A 24,636-nucleotide genomic window follows, 5' to 3' on the forward strand; every position below is an offset into this window, starting at 1 on the left:
GTAATGGGAGAAAGTGCTGAAGCACTAGCCTGATGGCTCTTGTTCTTTAGCCTGTTTATCAACCACAGACACTCTTCTTTTCTCCATCACCCTTGTACTACCTGCCCTTGGCACTAGGTACCCCAGCCTTCCAGGCTCACATTCATAGTGACCAAAATCCAGATGGAGAGTGTAGGGGACCGAGCACTACTGCTTTCAATAGGTTGGATGGCTGGGTCCACCAATCCAAGCTCTCTCATTTCTGGGAGGTACCCGAGTGAGGATCATAGAAGAGATGTGCCCTCTGTCTCCAACTGCAGAGGGGAAATTCCATACATATTGACTTGTCTAGCAAGAAGCTAAGGAATAGGGCAATGAAGCTGCCCTCTCCCAAATGTTTTCTGTTATAAAGGTAAGTGAACTATAAGTGTCCTCAGTAAGTTCCCTCTGCTATACAAAGACTATTTCTGGTATAATGCTCTCTAACATACCAGTTCTCTTTTCAAAAAAGGTTCTTACTCACCTGCCATACATCTTTTGAGTCCCAGTAAAGCTTGCGTCCCCACTTGGCAGTGCTTCAGGTGCAGGAAACAATGGCTGACTGGGGGCTGGTTGTGTGGGTTTGGCTTCCGTATCCCAATACATACCCCTGCCTATAGCACCTCTACCTGAGCAGAAAAGAATTCAACAAGTACTCGAGAAGTCAGGCTGACATAGAGTGCTTTGTATTTAATATGGAAACACAGAAAGTGACAGAAAATAAAGACCACAAATTCCATCTAGTCTGCCCATTCCTGATGTGAAAATCCTTTGGTCAGTAACTTTAGGAAATATGATAAATGGTATCCACTTTCAAAAGATTCCTGCCTAAAGTTGGCACCTCCTCAGAGGACAAGCAGAGACCGCAAAGAACAAGGGGAGCATCCTAGCAGTTTCCAGGACTACGAGCAATATTATATAGCTCTATCTTACCCAATGGCTGAATCCCTCGTCCCAGGGAGCGGGTGGGTAGTGGTTCAAAGCCCAGGCCTCGGAACATGGCTGGCAGGGATTCCTGCAGAAAAATACAGAATTAACATGAATCTTATCAACATCATGCAAGCCCTTCTGCAAAAGGAAACACTACACTCCAGCCTCCACCTGGTGTTTACCTGCTGCCCAAGCTTTTCTTGTCGAGTTGTTTCATCTAGCACAGCTGTCCTGCCACGCAGCATCTCTCCAGCGCTATGCACAGATCCTGGCATGCGGACCCCAAAAGGCATATGGAAGGATGAACCCCTCCTGGGGGGTCTTGAAGGATCCATTGCAATTCGTCTAGGAAATAAAACAAGTTACAATGTGTACATTCTCCATGGACAAGCCGGACAATATAGCCACACAGCTGGGTGACGTCATCTGATATCTAAGTAAACAAGTGATTAACAATCCATTCCACTCATTTTATAGACCTCTATCATATCATATATCAACTGTCTCTTCTCCAAGCTGAAGAGACTTAATTTCTTTAGTCTTTCCTCATAGGGGAATCGTTCCATCCCCTATTATCATTCTAGTCACCCTTCTCTGTACTTTTCTAATTCTGCTTTATCTTTTTTGAGTTGTGGTGACCAGATCTGCACACAGTACCCAAGTTGAGGTCACACCATGGAGCGATACAGAAGCATTATGATAATCTCTGTTTTATTCTCCATCCCTTTCCTAATAATCCCTAGCATTCTATTTGCTTTCATGGCTGCTGCTGCTGCACACTGAGCAGAAGATTTCAATGTATTATCAATGATGATGCCTAGATCCTTTTCCTGAGTGGTGACTCCTAATGTGAAAATTGCAATAAGTAGCTATAATTTGGGCTACTCTTCCCTAAGTGCATCACTTTGCACTTGTCCACATTAAATTTGGGCATGCAAATAGCAAATGAATCTCCCAGTTTTGCAAGGTCCTCTTGCAATTTCTCACAATTCTCGTGTGATTTAACAACTTTGAATAATTTTGTGTCACAGGCAAATTTTATCACCTCACCTGTCCCCATTACCAGGTTGTTTATAAATATATTAAAAAGCAGTGGTCCCAGAACAGATCCTTGGGGCACTCACTATTCACCTTTCTTCACTGAGAAAACTTACCATTTAGCCCTACTCTTTTTTCTATCCTTTAACTAGTTCCCAATCCACAACATGACACTGCCCCATCCTATGACTTTTAAATTTCCTAAATATTCTTAGAGGTGTGTGTTTGTTATAAAAAGATAGCCAAAAGGTAGGAAATAGTTGTGCATACCTAAGTAAAAACATTGAAAAAGGTCAGTTACTCACCTTGAAAAGGTGTTAGAGTAGTGTGATTGGAGAAGATGCCAATATTTGTTTATCAGATTAGTAGTGAGTTACTCAAGCTAACTGAAGTGCACATCACCAAAAGGTCTGTTTTGTACTAATTTGACTTAGAAGCACAAGATATATTGCATAGGAAGAGCTCAGTAACCATTGTTGCCAACCTTGTTTATTTACCATGAATTTGGGCTTTTTTTTTTTTTTTTTTAGTGATTTGCTTTTTTTTTTGTTGTTTTAAAATGGAGGTTGGGCTTTTTTTTTTTTAATTCACTTTTTTTGGGGCTTGATAGGTAGGACCTGTGCCCTGCTGTTCCTGTAACCTCTGATTGGCTGCTGCTGTAACTTCTTGTCTCTCTTCCACCGTTCCCCCAACCCCAGCTGTCGGTAAGGGATTGTGATTACAGCATTTTGGGGGTCGATGCAAAACAGTGCGCTCAACAGATGTACAGAAAAGCTGAAAAAAATGCTTTTCTGTACATCCTCCTACTTAATTTCGTTGCGATATTAAGTAGAAGGAACAAATCTTTAAAAAACTTAAGAAAAAAAAAGTTGAAAAAAAAAGTGCCAGCGGTCAGATTCAGGAAATGGACGCTCAGTTAACAAGCATCCATTTCCTGAACCCCTGGCTGTGCGCTGATTAGGAAAGCAGACGCCGATAAATTTGGCATCTGTTTCCTAACCAGCGGACGGCTGTCCACTTGCGGGCTCCTGTTGTCAAGGAAGCAGTAGGGACGCGCAAGCGACCCTAGTGCCTCCTTGACAACGCGACCCCAGTGCCTCCTTGACAACACGACCCCTAATTTAGATAATGCATGGCCCCTTTATTATCTCCTTGTAGACAAACCCACTTGATTATAATCGAACAGGAAGCTAAGAAAAGAAAATACTTCTCCAAACCCACCCATCCTAAATATAGAAATAGCCAAAATATCAACTGCTGATGAAGTTCGTGATCTAGGAATCCAAATTGATGAAAGCCTCAACATGAAAAAACACATTTCGAAGATAATCAAATCTGTTTACGCCAAACTCAGAATGCTTCACCATCTGGAAACCTTTGCTAACCTTCCAGGATTTTCGCACAGTGCTACAAACTCTAATTTTCTCTAATCAAGAATACTGCAACTCCTTATTCCTAGGCCTCAGTGCTAACTTAATTAAACCTCTTCAACTACTCCAAAATGCCTCTGTCGGACTTCTCATCGGAACTAGAAAATGTGATCATATCACTCCCACTCTGATAGATCTTCATTGGCTTCCAGGATTCTTCAGGATCCAATTCAAAGTCTTAGCTATTATTTTCAAGATCATCAATAACTTTGACTCATCTCCTCCTGGAATTTCAATACAACTCTATAATCCAACAAGATGTCTAAGATCTAAGGCATTCTTTCAATCCCATCCAACAATACTACTCATCTAACATAAATCAGAGAAGTATGTTCTCTATTGCTGGTCCCAAACTTTGCAACTCCTTACCTAGTTCACTAAGACTATCAACTGAAACAAAGAAATTCAAACAAGATATCAAAACATGGCTCTTTAAAAAAGCCTATGAACTCTCCTGAAATTATTCAAATCTATTTATTTATTTATTTATAACTTTTCTATACCGAAGTTCAAATAGAGTTAATTATCACTCCGGTTTACATTGCAACCATAAAAACAAATCTATGCAAATCTAGTCTAAAGACTGTTCTTAATTTTAATTTCCTATTACTGTAATTTTCTTTAATCCTCTATTTAATAATTTCCTTAGAATTACCTTCCATTGTTGAAACATTTTCTAACTATTTTATCCTTTATACCTTTCATTCACATTTTATATTAATGCATTTTGAAATTATCATCTTTTCACAATGTATTTCAATGCTATATATGCAATGATAGGGAGGATCAACTTGGTGGGGGTGTGGCACTTTATGTCCGGGAGGGTATAGAGTTCAACTTTATGTCCGGGAGGGTATAGGGTATACAGTCCAACTTTATGTCCGGGAGGGTATAGAGTCCAACAGGATAAAGATCATACAAGAGTAAATGCTCAGTAGAATCTATATAGGTAGAAATCCCATGTGTGTTAGGTAAGAGTATAATGATAGGAGTATACTACCATCCACCTGGACAAAATGGTCAGACAGATGATGAAATGCTTAGAGAAATCAGGGAAGCTAACCAATTTGGCAGTGCAATAATAATGGGAGATTTCAATTACCCCAATATTGACTGGGTAAATGTAACATCAGGACTTGCTAGAGACAAAGTTCCTGGATGTAATAAATGACTGCTTCATGGAGCAATTGGTTCAGGAACCAACAAGAGAGGGAGCTATTTTAGATTTAATTCTTAGTGGAACGCAGGATTTGATGAGAGAGATAATGGTGGTGGGGCCACTTGGCAACAGTGATCATTAGTTTAAATTTGATCATGTTATAACTGGAAGGGGGACAATAAGTAAATCTGCAGCTCAAACACTAAACTTTCAAAAGGGAAACTTTGATAAAATGAGGAAAATAATTAGAAAAAAAACCTGAAAGGTGCAGCTGCAAAGGTTAAAAGTGTTCAACAGGCATGGACATTGTTTAAAAATACAATTCTAGAGGCGTAGTCCATATGTATTCCACACATTAAGAAAGGTGGAAGGAAGGCAAAACGATTACCGTCATGGTTAAAAGGTGAGGTGAAAGAGGCTATTTTAGCCAAAAAAACTTCCTTCAAAAATTGGAAGAAGGATCCATTTGAAGAAAATAGGATAAAACATAAGCATTGTCAGGTTAAGTGTAAAACATTGATAAGACAGGCGAAGAGAGAATTTGAATTGAAGTTGGCCATAGAGGCAAAAACTCATAATAAAAACTTTTTAAAATATATCTGAAGCAAGAAACCTGCGAGGGAGTCGGTTGGACCATTAGATGACAGAGGGATTAAAGGGGCTCTTAGGGAAGATAAGGCCATTGCAGAAAGACTAAATGAATTCTTTGCTTCGGTGTTTACTAATGAGGATGTTGGGGAGATACCAGTTCCAGAGATGGTTTTCATGGGTGATGAGTCAGATGAACTGAACGAAATCACTGAGAACCTGGAAGTAGTCGTCAGCCAGATTGACAAACTAAAGAGTAGCAAATCACTTGGACAGGATGGTATGCATCCTAGGGTACTAAAGGAACTCAAACATGAAATTTCTGATCTATTAGTTAAAATTTGTAACCTATCATTAAAATCATCCATTGTACCTGAAGACTGGAAGGTGGCCAATGTAACCCCAATATTTAAAAAAGGCTCCAGGGGCAATCCGGGTAACTATAGACCAGTGAGCATGACTTCAGTGCCGGGAAAAATAGTGAAAACTATTCTCAAGATCAAAATCGTAGCGCATATAGAAAGACATGGTTTAATGGAACACAATCAACATGGATTTACCCAAGGGAAGTCTTGCCTAACAAATCTGCTTCATTTTTTTGAAGGGGTTAATAAACTTGTAGATAAAGGTGAACCGGTAGATGTACTGTATTTGGATTTTCAGAAGGCGTTTGACAAAGTCCCTCATGAGAGGCTTCGAAGAAAAATAAAAAGTCATGGGATAGGAGGCGATGTCCTTTTGTGGATTACAAACTGGTTAAAAGACAGGAAACAGAGAGTAGGATTAAATGGTCAATTTTCTCAGTGGAAAAGGGTAAACAGTGGAGTGCCTCAGGGATCTGTACTTGGTCTGGTGCTTTTCAATATATATATAAATGATCTGGAAAGGAATACGATGAGTGAGGTAATCAAATTTGCGGATAATACAAAATTATTCAGAGTAGTTAAATCCAAGTGGATTGTGATACATTACAGGAAGACCTTGCAAGACTGGAAGATTGGGCATCCAAATGGCAGATGAAATTTAATGTGGACAAGTGTAAGGTGTTGCATATAGGGAAAAATAACCCTTGCTGTAGTTACACGATGTTAGGTTCCATATTAGGAGCTACCACCCAGGAAAAAGATCTAGGCTTCATAGTGGATAATACTTTAAAATAGTCGGCTCAGTGTGCTGCAGCAGTCAAAAAAAGCAAACAGAATATCAGGAATTATTAGGAAGGGAATGGTTAATAAAACGGAAAATGTCATAATGCCTCTATATCGTTCCATGGTGAGACCGCACCTGGAATACTGTCTACAATTCTGGTCGCCGCATCTCAAAAAAGATATAGTTGCGATGGAGAAGGTACAGAGGAGGGCAACCAAAATGATAAAGGGGATGGAACAGCTCCCCTATGAGGAAAGGCTGTTCAGCTTGGAGAAGAGATGGCTGAGGGGGTGGATGTGATAGAGGTCTTTAAGATCATGAGAGGTCTTGAACGGATAGATGTGAATCGGTTATTTACACTTTCGAATAATAGAAGGACTAGGGGGCATTCCATGAAGTTAGCAAGTAGCACATTTAAGACTAAATCGGAGAAAATTATTTTTCACTCAACGCACAATAAAGCTCTGGAATTTGTTGCCAGAGGATGTGGTTACTGCAGTTAGTGTAGCTGGGTTCAAAAAAGGTTTGGATAAGTTCTTGGAGGAGAAGTCCATTAATGGCTATTAATCAAATTTACTTAAGGGTAGATTTTATAAATGTTTGCCCACACGTACTTTTGTTCGCGCACCAGGTGCAAACAAAAATACGCCGGATTTTATAAGTTACGCGCGTAGCCGAGCATATCTTATAAAATCCGGGGTCGGCGCACGCAAGGGGGTGCACATTTGTGCACCTTGCGCGCGCCGAGCTCAGCGCGCGCTGCCCGTTCCCTCCGAGGCCGCTCCGAAATCGGAGCAGCCTCCGAGGGAACTTTCGTTTGGCCTCCCCCCACCTTCCCCTACCTAACCCACCCCCCCCAGCCCTATCTACACCCCCCTACCTTTATCACGAAAGTTACGCCTGCTCCAGGCAGGCATAACTCGCGCGCGCCGATCGGCTGCCACCGCGCGATTCCCCGGCCCGGGAGCAATTTCAGAGGCCTCGGCCACGCCCCCGGGCCAGCACCCCCCCCCCCCCAGGAACGCCCCGAACATCGCGCTGCCCCCCCCCGACACGCCCCCGACATGCCCCCTAGCAAAGCCCCAGGACTTACGCGCGTCCCGTGGCTCGGCGCGCACAGGGGGGTTTTGAAAGGGTTACGCGCACCCTTTTAAAATCTACCTCTTAGGGAATAGCCATTGCTATTAATTGCATCAGTGGCATGGGATCTTTTTAGTGTTTGGGTAATTGCCAGGTTCTTGTGGCCTGGTTTGGCCTCTGTTGGAAACAGGATGTTGGGCTTGATGGACCCTTGGTCTGACCCAACATGGCAATTTCTTATGTTCTTATGTATATAAAAAGCATAATAAAATAAATAAATCCTGTGTTCCACTGAAAATTAGTTCTAAAATTGCTCCCTCTCTTGTCTGTTCCTGAACCGATTGCTCCATAAAACTGTCATTTATTCCATCCAGGAACTTTCTCTCTCTAGCATGCTCTGATGTTTCACTTACCCAGTCAATACTGGGGTAACTGAAATCTCCTATTATTACTGCACTACCAATTTGGTTAGTTTCCCTAATTTCTCTTAGCATTTCACTGTACATCTCACCATCTTGGCCAGGTGGATGGTAGTATACTCCTATGACTATACTCTTCCACAACACACAAAGGATTTCTACCCATAAACATTTGATTGTGCATTTAATCTCATGCAGGACATAAAGGCCACCCGCCACCAAGATGCTCCTCTGTCACTGCGATATAATTTGTACCCCAGTATAGCACTATCCCATTGGTTATCCTTTCTGAGATGCAAATTAAGTCTATGTCATCATTCACTGCTATACACTCTAATTCTCCCATCTTACTACTTAGACTTCTGGCATTAGCAAACAAACAAACATTTCAAAGTGTGTTTTTTGTTTATATTTACATTCTGCTTTTTAGTTGACAGGGATAAATTGGAATCTTTTAGCTCAGGTGAGTTTTTAATTATAGGCACTTGGACTACTTTTCTTAATATTGGAACCTCTCTGTTGGGATGCCTTAACTCTAATGCTTCATTAGTATCATTTGAAGATACCTCTCTCCGAATCATGCGCTGCTGAGCGACTGTTGGCTTTCCCCTTTGTTCTAGTTTAAAAGCTGCTCTATCTCCTTTTTAAAGGTTAGCGCCAGCAGTCTGGTTCCACCCTGGTTAAGGTGGAGCCCATCCCTTCAGAAGAGACTCCCCCTTCCCCAAAAGGTTCCCCAAAAGGTTCCCCAGTTCCTAACAAAACTGAATCCCTCTTCCTTGCACCATCGTCTCAACCATGCATTGAGACTCTAGAGTTCTGCCTGCCTCTGGGGACCTGCGTGTGGAACAGGGAGCATTTCAGAGAATGCTACCCTGGAGGTTCTCGATTTCAGCTTTCTACCTAAGAGCCTAAATTTGGCTTCCAGAACCTCCCACATTTTCCTATGTCGTTGATGCCCACATGTACCACAAGAGCCGGCTCCTTCCCAGCACTGTCTAAAATCCTATCTAAGTGACCCGTGAGGTCTGCCACCTTCGCACCAGGTAGGCATGTTACAGGCAATCCTCACGTCCACCAGCCTCCCAGCTATCTACATTCCTAATAATCGAATCACCAACTTTGATGGCCAACCTAACCCTTCTCTCCTTGTCAGAAGCCCTAGGAAAGACATCCTCAGTGCGAAAGGACGAAGCACCACCTGGAGAGCAAGCCCTCACTACAGGATCATTTCCTGTTGCATCAGGTTGATGCTCTCCGAACATGAGACCTTCCTCATCCAAGGCAGCACCAGGGCTGCAGACTGGAGTTGGGACTTGGTTACTAAGTCCCAGAAGGTCTATCTATATACCTCTGTGTCTGCCTCAGCTCCTCCAGGTCTGCCACTCAAGCCTCCAGAGAACAAACTCGTTCTCTGAGAGACAGGAACTCTTTCCATTGGATGCACTCGTACAATTTCTCACCAGCAGGTAAAAAAATCATACATGCGACACGAAGCAAAAAACTGGAAGGCCCCTCTCTTGCTGCTTGACTGCTGCCTTCATCTTAATTTTTTTCAGATCTTAGTTAAGTTTTAGGTTGCTATGGGAGTAGGAATGTGTACAATTAGGGTCCTTTAAATGTATTAGTATATTTACTATATATCTGGTAGTGACCTACAAGGGAATGATCAAACTCTTGATAAGGTGTGGGGAATTTCTGAAGTTAAGTTAAAAGGCAGATTTTTATTTATTTATTTTTTTAGAATTAGCTAGGAGTGGTTGAGAGAGTTGGGAAATACAAACACACAAATTTCTGTTTGTTGCCTGCCTTTCTGACTACCTATTTAAAACAACATACATGAACACACTAAATAATATACCCCAATAGCTTACTTCTCCCCAATTCTTTTAAGTTTTAAAAATTTCCCCAAGCAGTACTTACTGATTCTTTTCAGTCACCAGAAGATGATCCTCTCCTTTCAGTGCTCAGCACTCTGGGATGTATACCATCTGGTCCAGGTGATTTGCTACTCTTTAGTTCATCTATTTGCCCTATTACATCTTCCAGGTACAATGAAATTTGTTTCAATTCTGCTGAATCATCACCTTTGAATATCATTTCTGGTAAACCAAAGAATTTGTTTAGTTTCTATGCTATGGCTTTGTCATCCTTGTGACCCTTTTACCCCTTGATCATCTATTGGTCCAAGTGACTCCCTCGCAGGCTTTCTACTTCAAATATCTGAAAAAGTTTTTATTATGAGTTTTTGCTTCTATGGCAAGCTTTTCAAATTCTCTCTTTGCATCTAACTTTCCAGTGCTTTTGCTGCTTCTTGTTTTCTTAATATGGATCCCTTTTTCATTTCTTGAAAAATGTCATTTAGATATTATAACCTCTCTTACCTTACTTTTTAACCATACCGGTAGTTGATTAACCTTCCTTTCACCTCTGTATATGTTTCTCCCAGTTCCATTAATCCTGAAAACAATCCTCAAACTGAGAAGAGAGAAAGCAGAATTGCTTACATATAACAGGTCTTCTCCAAGGACAACAGGATAATCCTCACACATGGGTGATATCATCAGATGGAGCCTGATGCGGAAAATTTATATCAAAGTTTCTAGAAACTTTGACTAGGCACACTGAGCATGCCCAGCATACCCTATACCACTCATCCACGTGGGGTCCCTCTTCAGTGTCGTAATATAGAATTACGACAAAACAAAAACAGGAGAAATCCAACTCCGAGGGGTGGAGGCAGGTTTCATGAGGACTAACATCCTGCTGTCCTTGGAGAACACCTGTTACAGGTAAGCAACTCTGCTTTCCTCAAGAACAAGCAGGATGGTTGTCCTCACACATGGGTGAATCCCTAGCTACAGGCTGCTAGTTGTTATATTATTTTCTTGTACTAATTGTTTTATGTTTTTAGTAAGCGGTTTTAATACATATTGGAGCATTTCATTCGATGTGTTAATTTTTGTTTTAAAATTATAAATATTACTTCTGTAAACCACTGCGATCTTGATTTGGGGTGAAAGTACATAAAATGCCTAAATAAACAAATGAACACACACAAAAGTCGACCAAGAGACACCTAACCAGGTGCCAACAGACACAATACCACCGGAACTGTTGGTAACAGAGTGGGAGACAGAATTAACCCAAACAACGGGCTCTAAGTTGGGAAAGTTGGATTCTACACCATGAACAAGTTCCTGAGGACATACTGGCCGAACATACCGTCGCAGCAGGCCATCCCTATCCAGACAGTAATGGGATGTAAATGTGAGGAGAGAACTCCACGTTGCAGCCTTGCTGATCTTCTCCAAGGAAACTGCTTGCAAGTGGGCCACCGACACTGCCATGGCTCTGATAGAATGAACCTTGACATGACCGTCAAGATGCAGTACTACCTGGGCAGAATAAAAGGAGATGCAATCTGCTAGCCAACTGGATAGTGTATGTTTAGCAACAGCAACACCCAACCTATTCTTATCAAAACAAACAAAAAGTTGGGTGGACTGTCTATAGGCTTCTGCCTGCTCCAGATACAAGGCTAAGGTTCACTTGCAGTTCAAACTGTGCAAGGCTCGTTCACCTTGGTGTAAATGGGGCCTGGGAAAGAATATTGGCAGGATGATTGACTGGTTAAGATAGAAATCGTCACCACCTTAGGCAGGAACTTAGGGTGCATACTCAAGACCACCCTGTGATGATAGAATTTAGTATAAGGTGGATAAGTCACTAATGCCTGGAGCTCACTGACCCTGCACGCTGAAGTGACCACCACCAAAAATATGACCTTCCAGGTCAGGTAATTCAGGTCACAGGTGCACAGTGGCTTAAAAGGAGCTTTCATCAGCCAAGCAAAACCACATTGAGGTCCCAAGACACAGCGGGAGGTCTCATAGGAGGCTTCAACTGAAGAGAAGCCACATAAAATATACAACTATGAGCTGTTTAAAGATGGGTGTACCATCTACACCATGGTAGTAAGCGCCAATCGCACTAAGATGGACCCTAATGGAGGCGGTCTTTAAGCCAGCCTCTGATGGCGTAGAAGGCAATCAAGCAGTTTTTATGTGGGGCAAGACAACGGATCTAGGGCCTTCTGCTCACACCACATGGAAAACCTCCTTCACTTCAGTCCATAGGACTTTCTAGTGGAAGGCTTTCTAGAACCTACCAGGACCCGAGACACATCTTCCAAAAGATCAAGTGGCTGCAGAATTAACCTCTCAACATCCAAGCTGTGATCGACAGGGCCTGGAGGTTGGGCTGAACTAGCCTGCCCTGATCCTGAGAAAATGAGGTCTGGAGACATCTCCAGACTGACCAGTCTCCGGATGGACAACTCCCAAAGGAATGGAAACCAGGCCACTCTCAGCCAATGAGGGACTATGAGGATCATAGTTTCTCTGTCCTCTTGAAGCTTCAAGAGAGTCTTCGCCACTAAGGGAATCAAAGGATATGCATAAAGAAGACCTACACCCCAATGGCAGGCAAGGGCAACTGAGACTGGTTTGCCGTCTGTCCTCTGCAAGGAGCAGAACTGAGGTGCCTTCCTGTTGCAGGGGAACGTGAACAGATCTATGTCTGGGCTCCCTCAGAGGCAGAATATGTGATACGCTATTTCCTGGTCCAGGGATCACTTGTGGGGTTTGAAGGCTCGACTCAGCCTGTCCACTACCACGATCTCTGTCCTGCCCAGGTACATGGCCCTGAGTACCATCCCGTAGGACAGGGCCACAACCAAATCTGGACCACTTCCTGACACAGGCGTTATGATCCCATACCTCCCTACTTGTTGACATACACATTACTACTTGGTTGTTGGACTGGATCAGGACAACTTTGTTGGACAGCCGATCTCTGAAAGCCCACAGCACATACCTGATCGCCCAGAGCTCCAGGAAGTTGATTTGACATGAACGTTCCTGAGTAGACCATAAGCCCTGGGTGCCGAGCCCATCCACATGAGCTCCCAACCCCAGGGTAGATGCGTCCGTGGTTAACACATATTGAGTGAAAGACTGACAGGAGATTCCCTGTTCCAGATTGGAAAGTACCTACTACCAGGACAAGGATTCCCGGAGGGATGGGGTGACTTGGATGAGATCTTGGAGGCTCCATGTGGCTTACCACCACTGAGACCTCAGGGTCCATTGGGCTTTGCGCATGTGTAATCGTGCCAAGAGAGTAACATGGACAGTCGTGGCCATATGGCCCAAAAACTTCAACATGTGCCAAGCTGATACCTGCTGACTCTGTTGAACTTCTGCCGCAATGGCCGCTACTGTGACAGCCTTCGGGCGCGCGGCAGAAAGCCCTTGACCTGAGCTGTGTCTAGCAGGGCTTCAATGAAGTTCAACTAAGGTGACGGACTGAGATGGGAATTTGGGGATTTGACTTCAACACCCAAATGGTCAAGCACATGGACCTATGCTCTTGACCAGTCAATCGTCCAGATAGGGAAAAACATGCATTCCCACTCTGTGGAGGTACGACGCTACCACAGCCAGACATTTTGTGAATACCCGTGGGGCGGACGTGAGCCCTAAAGGCAGCACCCGGTACTAGAAGTGCTGTTCACCCACTACAAACCGGAGATACTTCCTATGACTATGGAAGATCTCGATGTGGGTGTATGCATCCTACAGGTTGAGGGAGAACAGCAAGTCCCCTTTTTGCAAAATGGGGAATCAAAGTGCCCAAGATGGCCACAACAACACTTGCAGCGTGAGCATCCTTTTTCATGCTTACTTTCCTTACTGATATGCCTTACACTGGTCATAAACGAAGGGTGAAAGAAAGGACTGGCCCTGCAGTTACTTCAGAGCTCTCATCTATCTGTCCAATGGATGCCAATGTTGTGTGCATAGGACAGTGATTGGGAATAGAGCTGCTGGGGCTCGAGACTGGGGAAGTCGTACATCTCTCTCTCCGAGGCTCATCCATCTCACTTTCCCCAATTGAGAGGTCTGCTCCAGTCAACCCCGCAGCCATTCGGGTCTCTGAAATTTAGCTGGACTGGGCATAGGCTGATGATGCCATCGCCGGTGAGTCCTTTGCAGGGAGCATCAGTCAGAGAAGAGAGGTAGAAGGGGAACTGTTTCCCCTGGGATGTTGGCTGATTCATCGTTCTTGGGATCTCAAGCTTTTAAGCTAGGAAGATCTTCATCTATTTTGACACCGGCTGTGGATGCCTTGACTACTGCAAGACAGTTTATGCCAGCAAGGCCCCCCTCGGATAACCCTAAACTCAATCGGGGAGGCAACAGAAGGTCTCATTGATTCGATTTCTTTGCAGGTAAACTCTATTCTATCCAAAAAAAATAATAATAATCAAAATAGGATACAAGAGCTAGAATACTCCAATGCTTCTATTTTACAACAGATGGTTAGGGTTAAAAAAAAGAAATTGGACATATTAAAAACTTACAAGAACTTTCTATTAAAGAAAATCAGGTTATAAATAATAAATTAGAGAACCTTGAAAATTTTGTGCGGGGTAAAAATCTACACTTTATAAATTTCCCTAAAGAGCCTTACATATCTGCTAAAGATATGTAAGATACCTTTTAAACATATCTGCTAAAGATATGTTTAAAAGGTATCTAGTTGAGGTTCTTAAAGTTTCCGAACAAGCGGTCCCGCCACTGTCTAAGTCATTTAATCTACCCCCATTTAAGAAGGGCATGGAGGTCCCAACTGAAAATCAAGGCATGGAATTGTTGGAACCAACTAGGCTGGATATTTCTAAAGTGTTGGAGACCTCAGAGACTGATTTGGTCGAACTTGCAACAATGATTGTGACTCTTGCTTTGGAACCAGACCATGATTTAATTCTCAGATTGTTTTTCAGGCATTGCTCTGACACTTTTTTAAATCTGAATGTTAGGGTCTTTCCAAATGTATCAAGACAGACTCAAAAGAAGAGAAAACAATTTTCGCTTCTTAAACCTAGCGTTCTCCAGATTGGGGCTTTTTTTCTTTAAAATGTCCCTGCAAGGGTTATATTAAGTATAAGGGTCTTTCCTATATTTTATGTCTTCTCAATTATCTACGTTTTTGAGTGACAAGGTGGTCCAAAGTGTCTCCCAACTGCCTGATCCCACAAAGATCTATGTTAGATCTTTATGTATAGATTTGCATGTATTATGTGCTGTTAATTTCTTAGGTGGTTTAATGCCATGGTTTATTTGGGATTGTGTAATAGGATCTGGTATTGAGGATTAGGAGTAGATGGAGATAAATTACCCAAGAACATATTTGTTTCCCTTTTGCTGCATTTTTATTTGGCTCCTGTATACCCTTGATATGTCAAGATTATTTATATATATATATTTTTTAATTGCATATAAAAACATTTAAAAAGTAACCATCTTGAACTTTTCTTTTTTTAGAAATTTGTTCAAGGCCTTCAGCTCTAGGATGGGACAAAGTCCTCCTGTTCTCTTTGAAATCAGGAAGTACCTGGAGTAAAATCCCCGCCCTCTTTGCCATGGTGGAACGGGCTCGAAGCTCTGGCCATGAAGAGGGAGCTCTGCTAGCAGTACTTCCTGATGCACTACCAGCCCCCAGTAAGGGCAGGGAGGGCAATTTGGTGGGAAACTCAATATATTTAATCAGTACCCCTGATGGACGATGGACAGAACCCACTGTCCGAGGTTACACTGGGTCACTGGTTCGCAAAGAATCGCAGCCTGCCCCTATCTGGAAGGTCCATTGCCCTGGGTATGTGTGACTGGCTAATACTCCCTGCAGCCCAGTCAAAACCCCATCCCTGGGTTTGACTGAGGAGCTGGCTGGGACCTGAGAGTTCTCTGCTGCCTAAGTCGGCCGCAAGAGGACAGGATCGAAGAGGCGGAGGACAGTACTTTCTTTGGTGAACAGACAGGTCTGGAGCACGGGGAGGGGGGGGAGGAGTTGTTGGAGGGTCTCATGATGGTTTTGAAGTTGGGCTACAGTGTCCCTCACCATATCTCCAAATAAATTTTCTCCTGTACATGGCATGTCAGTGAGTCATTCCCATGCCTCCACTCAGAGATCTGAGGACCACAGCCATGACATTCTGCGGGTGCCAATTCCCACTGCAGAGTCTCTTGGTGCTGTCTGAAAAACATCGGAGACCGCACGGGCCTTATGTTTTCCACACTCCAAACCCTTGCGCACTAGTGACATGAGGGTGTCTTGCTGCTGTTGAGGCAGCTGCTCAGCTACCTCCTGCACCTGCTTCCACATGTCCTGCAAATATTGGCTCATGAAGATCTGGTAGGTAGCGATATGGGCAATAAGCATGACGCCTTGGAACATCTTTTTCCTAAGAGCATCCATCGCTCTGTGGTCCTTCCCCAGGGGCGGCGAGGAGTGGGTCTGAGAGCACTTGGCTCTTTTGAGGGCAGATTCAACCACCACAGACTGTTGGGGCAGCTGATGCTTATCAAATCCGACAGCGTTTTGGATGAGGTAAACCCTGTTTGCCTTCTTATTGACAGGAGACACTTTTAGGGGTGTTCCCAAATCCTCAGCAACAACTCCAAAAGAATCTTGAGCACCGGGACCACCACAATCTCCTTAGGAGCCTCCACAAAGTGAAGGATCTCAAGCATCTTGTGCCTAGCATCCTCCTCCATCAATGGATGGAACAGGATGGCCTCCGCCATGAACCTCACAAAACCTGTGAAGGTTAAGTCCTCAGATTTATTTTATTTATTTAAAAGCTTTTATATACAGTCATTAAGTTATTTACCATCATAACGGTTTACAATAGGGCACATAGATCACGGAAAATATAGATCATACTTTAAATATAAGGTGCCATTATTATTCGGTAACAATACAACATTAAGTAAATTATGGTTTATGATGTGGAATATTCATTGATGAAATTCCCATGGGTGATTGTAAGTTTTATTGTTATTCAATCTATCGGTTTAACTACAATTATACGAGGGATGAAAATTTCCAGGCAGACTCTGGAAGTTATAAGCTGGGTGCTCTAAGTCCGCTATCCATATTTATTTGCTTGCGTCGTTCTCTTTCTTGAAGGCTTGTGTGAAAAGCCAGGTTTTGAGGTGTATTTTGAAAAGTTTATGATTTCTCTGAAGTCTTAGATCAAGGGGCATTGTGTTCCATAATATGGGATCTGCCAGTGACAGTGCGCGTTCCCTAACCTGGGTTAGTCTTGCTGTTTTCACAGAGGGAATGGTTAATAGGGCTTTGTTTGCCGATCTTAAATTTCTATGTGGACATGTACTCGAAGTGCTGTGTTTAGCCATTCTGCTTTTTCATCATGGATTAGCTTATATATTGTGCAGAGAGCTTTGAACTTCACTCTTTGTTCTATGGGTAGCCAATGTAGGTCAGCCAGTGTATCTGTGATGTGATCTTTTCTACTTTTTCCAGTGAGAATTCTAGCTGCGGAGTTTTGAATTATTTGCAGTGGTCTTATCGTAGTGTAGGGTAAACCAAGTAGTAAAGCATTACAGTAATCGGTGCTTGCAAATATCAGTGATTGGAGCACTGTGCGAAAGTTTGGTAGCGAGAGTAATGGCTTAAGTTTTCTGAGTATCATGAGTTTAGCATACCCTCCTTTAACCTTTAGTGTTAGGTGGTGTTTGTGTTTTAGCTCTGTGTCTATTATTACTCCTAGGTTGTGTACCTTGTCGGTTAATTCAATTTTTTGGTTACTGTTAAGAATTACTGAAGTTTGTGTGATATTCATGCTCTTTCTTTCTAAGTGTATGAATTCAGTTTTATCGATGTTAATTATCAGTTCCATTTGGTTGAGTAGTTTTATAATGTCTAGATACATAATGGCTAAACGTAATGTTTTTTCGATAGTGTCCTCTATCGGTAGGATTAATTGAAAGTCATCGGCGTAAACATAGTGTAAGATTCCTAGTCCTGCAAGGAGATGGCATAGTGGAAGTAGATATACGTTAAAAAGAGTAGCTGAGAGTGCCGACCCTTGTGGAACGCCTGTTTTTAGGGTAATTTTTTCAGATAGTGTTTTAATTTGAACTTGAAATGTTCTGTTATTTAGGTATGACCTGAACCATGTGATTGTTTTACCATGTAATCCAATTTCTTCAAGCCTTTTTATTAGTATTTTGTGATTCACTGTGTCAAATGCTGCTGATAAATCCAGTAATATCAGAATGTAATGTTTTCCGCTGTCGAATCCTCTTAGTATGTTGTCTGTTAGTGCAAGTAAAAGTGTTTCGGTGCTGTAGTGCTTACGGAACCCGTGTTGAGATGGGTAAAGGATATTGTTAGTGTCTAAGTGCTCAGATAATTGTTTTTGTACTGTTTTTTCAATTAATTTAGCCATTAGAGGTAGATTGGATACCGGTCTGTAGTTTGCTCAGATGGAGACTTCCTTTGCTCATCTGGAGGAGAAGGGTCTGATGGGAGACCATCTGAGTCCTCGGAGAAAGACTCTGTCTGATCATCCCCTCAGGGATCATAGTGACCCTCATTCTCACTATGTCTCAGGGGATGGGGCCCTAGGTGCTTGGCAAACGTCCAGGCACCAATGGAGAGGGGGGGTTATAGGCCTTGGCAATTCTGCTGGCCTTGATGGAGCAAATCCTCAGAGGAACCGGCGACAACCACCGTATCAATAGGAGGCGGCAACAGTGCCGGCCCAAGAACAGACGCCAGCTGGGTCGTTAAGCCACCGATGCACACATTGAGCTTCTCCAGAACCAGTATCAGCTCCGTCAGTACCACAGGACCATGGCCCTGCAGTGCCCACTCCACCGCCAGCTGGACTCGACGCTCCAGTTCCTCCTCGAATGTTGCCGATGCCAATTCCGACAGAGGAAGGAGGAGTGTTCAGATCTTCCTTGGATTGGCAACTGGCACCAGGACTAGTGGAGACCGTCACAGACCCTGGACATCGATGGAGGACTGATGCTCCTTGCCACGGAGTCACTTTGGGGGCATCATGGCAAAAGCCAGTGCATCCCCGAGCCCAGCACCATGCATCGATGGGGACAGGTGCTTCTTGGTTTTCCCACGATACTCGTCCTGGTCTTTCCCAGTGCCAAGGTTGAAGATGATGAACCTGGCATCCTTGATTCAGCAGAGATAGACAGTGGTTGGTCTCCAGCGCCCCTATCCATCAGCAACCTCGACGGAACTGATGGCTCCGCCGATGTCGATGGCAAGGTGTCCATCAGTATGGCTCCGAAGTCCTTAGATGCAGAAGCCGCAGTAAATGCATCGGACTTATTCACCCTAAAGAGGTGCTCCATCTTGTCAAGTCGAAACAGACATCTCTTCAGGGTCATCTGGTTGCACAAGCTGCAACCTCAGATGTCATGCAAAGCCCCCAGGCAGAGGATGCAGAGACTTCATGCAGATCGGTGATCAGCATGGTCCACGAGCATTGGGGGCATCGGCAAAAATCGGATGTAGCTATGATGGAGCGAAACAAAGGGGCTAAAGGACGGAATGGTGGCAGTGGGCGTTGATGACCAGCGGGCACAGAGGCACCGCCACCACAAGGGAATTGACCACGAAAGTAAACTTGCCCAAAGATGTCAAAAACTCTGACTGGGGACACTACAGGAAGGCACCCAGAGGGACCCAGCAATGGAACAGAAAGAAAAAAGTTGCGAAAACATGAAAAAGAAGTTTTCCACTAGTACAAAAAGCCAACATTTTTAAGAGCTCAACCAACCACAAGGCTCACAGCTCCATGTGGACATGAGGTATAGGGCATGCTCAGTGTGCCTAGTCAAAGTTTCTAGAAACTTTGACATACGTTTTTTCATCAGGCTCCATCTGATGATGTCATCCATGTGGGAGAACTACCATCCTGCTTGTCCTTGGAGAAAGGAGCTAGGATTCTAATAGCCTCCCATTGGCTGCATTAGCCATCTCCATGGCTAAACAGATTAGAAATAGCATCACCAGTTTATCTACCAATGTTTCCAAATGTTCTAACTCAAGAACAAGGATCCCTAACACATACCAATCTGCCATTCACTCTACCAGCTAAGCTCCTTCGATAGCTCAGTTGGTAGAGTGGAGGACTGTAGAGAAGCACTAGATATCCTTTATTAGCATGGGAGTGAAAGACAGATAATGAATAATCTGGTTCTATTGGCATCAAGGCACCCAGCAAATTATATAATTGTAAATGGAAGAGATTTTTGAGTTGGTGCACAAAGTAAATCCTTTCAACTGCTTCACTGAAAGTATTCTACGTTACCTACTACACTTATTAGAATCCAGTTTAAAAATAAATTCCCTATGACTACATCTGTGTGCTACATGCGCATACCATCAGTTTTTACATACATTTTGAGCCATTGGTATGGATCCTAGAGTGACCTACTAGGTTAGAAATCGGCTGAGTGGACAGCAACAAAGTGTAGTGGGAAATTGAGTTTTCTCTCAGGAAGGGATTGCCACTAGCAGTGTGCCTCAGGGATCAGTCCTTGGACTGGTTCTTTTCAACGTTTTTATGAGGGACATAACAGAAGGGTTGTTGGGAAAGATTTGTCTTTTGCCAATGATACCAAAATCTGTAACATGATGGACAGCCAGGAAGGCGTGAAAAACATGAAGAGGGAGCTAGCAAAACTCAAGGAACAGTCTAAGGTCTGGCAGCTAAAATTTAATGTGAAAAAATGCATAGAATTGCATTTAGGATACAAACATCCAAGGAAAAGGTACAGTTTTGGAGATTAAATTATTCTAAGCACAAAGGAATAGCAGGATCTGGGGGTAATTGTATCCAGTGACTTTAAGGTGGCCAAACAGGTAAGAACATAAGAAATTGCCATGTTGGGTCAGACCAAGGGTCCATCAAGCCCAGCATCCTGTTTCCAACAGAGGCCAAACCAGGCCACAAGAACCTGGCAATTACCCAAACACTAAGAAGATCCGATGCTACTGATGCAATTAATAGCAATGGCTATTCCCTAAGTAAACTTGATTATTAGCCATTAATGGACTTCTCCTCCAAGAACTTATTCAAACCTTTTTTGAACCCAGCTACACTAACTGCACTAACCACATCTTCTGGCAACAAATTCCAGAGCTTTATTGTGTGCTGAGTGAAAAAAGATTTCCTCCGATAAGTCTTAAATGTGCTACTTGCTAACTTCATGGAATGCCCCCTAGTCCTTCTATTATTCGAAAGTGTAAATAACAGAGTAACATCTACTCATTCAAGACCTCTCATGATCTTAAAGACCTCTATCATATCCCCCCTCAGCTGTCTCTTCTCCAAGCTGAACAGCCCTAACCTCTTCAGCCTTTCCTCATAGGGGAGCTGTGCCATTCCCTTTATTATTTGGGCTGCCCTTCCCTGTACCTTCTCCATCGCAACTATATCTTTTTGAGATGCAGCAACTATATCTTTTTTTGAGATGCAGTATTCAAGGTGTGGTCTCACCATGGAGCGACATAGAGGCATTATGACATTTTCCGTTCTATTAATCATTCCCTTCCTAATAATTCCTAACATTCTATTTGCTTTTTTGACTGCTGCAGCACACTGAGCCGACGATTTTAAAGTATTATCCACTATGATGCCTAGATCTTTTTCCTGGGTGGTAGCTCCTAATATGGAACCTAACATCGTGTAACTACAGCAAGGGTTATTTTTCCCTATATGCAACACCTTGCACTTGTCCACATTAAATTTCATCTGCCATTTGGATGCCCAATCTTCCAGTCTCACAACGTCCTCCTGTAATATATCACAATCCGCTTGCGATTTAACTACTCTGAATAATTTTGTATCATCCACAAATTTGATAACCTCACTTGTTGTATTCCTTTCCAGATCATTTATATATATATTGAAAAGCACCGGTCCAAGTACAGATCCCTGAGGCACTCCACTGTATACCCTTTTCCACTGAGAAAATTGACCATTTAATCCTACTCTCTGTTTCCTGGCTTTTAACCAGATTGTATTCCATGAAAGGACATCGCCTCCTATCCCATGACTTTGTAGTTTTCGTAGAAGCCACTCATGAGGGACTTTGTCAAACGTCTTCTGAAAATCCAAATATACTACATCTACCGGTTCACCTTTGTCCCTTCAAAAAAATGAAGATTTGTTAGGCAAGACTTCCCTTGGGTAAATCCATGTTGACTGTGATCCATTAAACCATATCTTTCTATGTGCTCTACGATTTTGATCTTTAGAATAGTTTCCACTATTTTTCCTGGCACTGAAGTCAGGCTCACTGGTCTATAGTTTCCCGGATCGCCCCTGGAGCCCTTTTTAAATATTGGGGTTACATTGGCCACCCTCCAGTCTTCAGATACAATGGATGATTGGTTACAAATTTTAACTAATAGATCAGAAATTTAATTTTTGGTTCCTTCAGTATCCTAGGATGCATACCATCTGGTCCAAGTGATCTGCTACTCTTTGCTACTAGTGATTAACATCGAAAAACCAGAATTTATACACCTAGAGCGAAAAAACATTGAGTTGATTCAAACCCCAATCATAATTTAAAATAATCAGAAAGTGGAACTAGCCGAGAAAGCTTGAAACCTCAGTGTAATAATTGACACGGAACTCAGCCTTAAGTAACACATATCACTAAAAGTAAAAGAAGGCTTTGCCAAACTTATGGTCCTCAGGAGGCTAAAACCCTTATTAACCCAAACACACTTTTGAACATTTATACAGGCACTAATATTTGCTAGCACAGACTACTGCAACACACTATTTCTGGGATTACCTTATTCAACTAGAAGACCACTCCAAATTTTACAAAACTCTGCCACCAGAATACTTACTGGTAAACGTAAAAGAGATCACATCACCCATACACTTGCCGAACTACACTGTCTGCCAATAGAACAAAGGGTACAATACAAAACATTTTGCACAATTCACAAACTAATTAATGAAGAAAAAGCCAACTAGTTGTACACAGCACTACGTTTGCATTTCCCCCAGAGAAATCTTAGATCGGCCAATAAAGCCCTCCTAACCATCCCTTCGGTCAGGACAGCTAGACTGACCCAAGTTAGAGAGCGAGCACTATCCTTAGCTGGACCAATATTATGGAACACAATGCCCCTGGAAGTCAGATTATAGAGAGATTTAAAACTCTTCAAAAAAAGTTTAAAAACATGGCTTTTCAAACAAGCATTTTTCAGTGAGAACGGAGAATAAGAAAAATGAACTAACAGGCAGCTGAACATCAACAAACAGCACAAAGTCACCTAGATGCGTATTTATTTATTTATTTAAAATTTTTCTATGCCGTCGTTTAGTATATACCATCACAACGGTTTACATGCAGGCACATATATTAATGCTGGTAAATGTATATATCGTATATTCTAAACAGGTGCCATTAAGGTTCGGTTACATGAATTCATAATAAATGCTATTTGATGAGTGTATTTGAGTATTTTTATTATTTTACTTATAATTAATTACTAGTACTAGATAAAGATAGTAGAAAGTAATATACTTGTATGATTATGCTATTAATCATAAAAATGGACAAGATCCATGTCAGTTATCATATAGTTGATATATGTTAAAATATGTAACCGAAACTTTATTGGCACTTTGTTAGAAAGTATTACCCAATCTCAACATTACTATATGTGCCTTTCTGTAAACCGTTGTGATGGTGCAAGACTAAAAGACAGTATAGAAAAGATTTTAAATAAATAAATAAATAAGTTAGTTTGTCAATCTGGCCTACCACATCTTCCAGGTTCACAGTGATTTGGTTCAGTTCGTCTGACTTATCACCCTTGAAAACCATCTCCGGAACTGGTATCTCCCCAACATTCTCATTAGTAAACAAGGAAGCAAAGAATTAATTTAGTCTTTCTGCAGTGGCCTTATCTTCCCTAAGAGCCCCTTTAACCCCTCGGTCATCTAATGGCCCAACCGACTCCCTCACAGGTTTTTTACTTCGGATATATTTTAAAAAGTTTTTATTATGAGTTTTTGCCACAACGGCCAACTTCATTTCGAATTCTCTCTTCGCCTGTCTTATCAATGTTTTACACTTAACCTGACAATGCTTATGCCTTATCCTATTTTCTTCAGATGGATCCTTCTTCCAATTTTTGAAGGATGTATTTTTGGCTAAAATAGCCTCTTTCACCTCACCTTTTAACCACGACGGTAATCATTTTGCCTTCCTTCCACGTTTCTTAATGCGTGGAATACATCTGGACTGCGCGTCTAGGATTGTATTTTTAAACAATGTCCATGCCTGTTGAACACTTAACCTTTGCAGCTGCACCTTTCAGATTTTTTCTAATTTCCTCATTTTATCAAAGTTTTCCTTTTGAAAATTTAGTGTTAGAGCTGTAGATTTACTTATTGTCCCCCTTCCAGTTATTTGTTTAAATTTGATCATGTTATGATCACTGTTGCCAAGTGGCCCCACCACCGTTACCTCTCTCACCAAATCCTGCGTTCCACTAAAAATTAAATCTAAAATAGCTCCCTCTCTTGTTGGTTCCTGAACCAATTGCTCCATGAAGCAGTCATTTATTACATCCAGGAACTTTATGTCTCTGGCAAGTCCTGAAGACCTGGCTCTTCAAACAAGCATACCCCCAATAATTCCAGCTCCACCTTCCCTATCTACTTAACATGCCAGCTCTTTGATGAACTCTGTACATATCTCTGTTACAACTTTCTGTTAGAACTATAACCATACTTATTCCTATAAGTATTTATATGCCTTATCATTACTAAGTAGTTGATGTCTTTGACTGGTTTATCGTGTCATTTCCTTGTTAAGCTTACTGTTCCTATGTATCCCATATAGCCCCCCTACCTGTTCAATGTAATTTCCACCTACTGTATTACTGTAAA

The 24,636-nt window shown here is 42.3% G+C and overlaps 1 protein-coding gene across 1 annotated transcript in view; it reads right to left on the reverse strand.

Annotated features, from left to right (window-relative positions):
* The window catches only part of PIWIL2 (piwi like RNA-mediated gene silencing 2), a 448,551-nt gene that overhangs the window by 356,852 nt on the left and 67,063 nt on the right, over window positions 1–24,636 (reverse strand). Inside the window, 3 exon segments of the mRNA XM_029603804.1 lie at window positions 503–647; window positions 952–1,033; window positions 1,131–1,293. Coding sequence (XP_029459664.1) covers window positions 503–647; window positions 952–1,033; window positions 1,131–1,293 — 390 coding nt within the window.

Source organism: Rhinatrema bivittatum, chromosome 5 (genome assembly GCF_901001135.1).
Source record: "Rhinatrema bivittatum chromosome 5, aRhiBiv1.1, whole genome shotgun sequence".
Classification (NCBI taxonomy): domain Eukaryota; kingdom Metazoa; phylum Chordata; class Amphibia; order Gymnophiona; family Rhinatrematidae; genus Rhinatrema; species Rhinatrema bivittatum.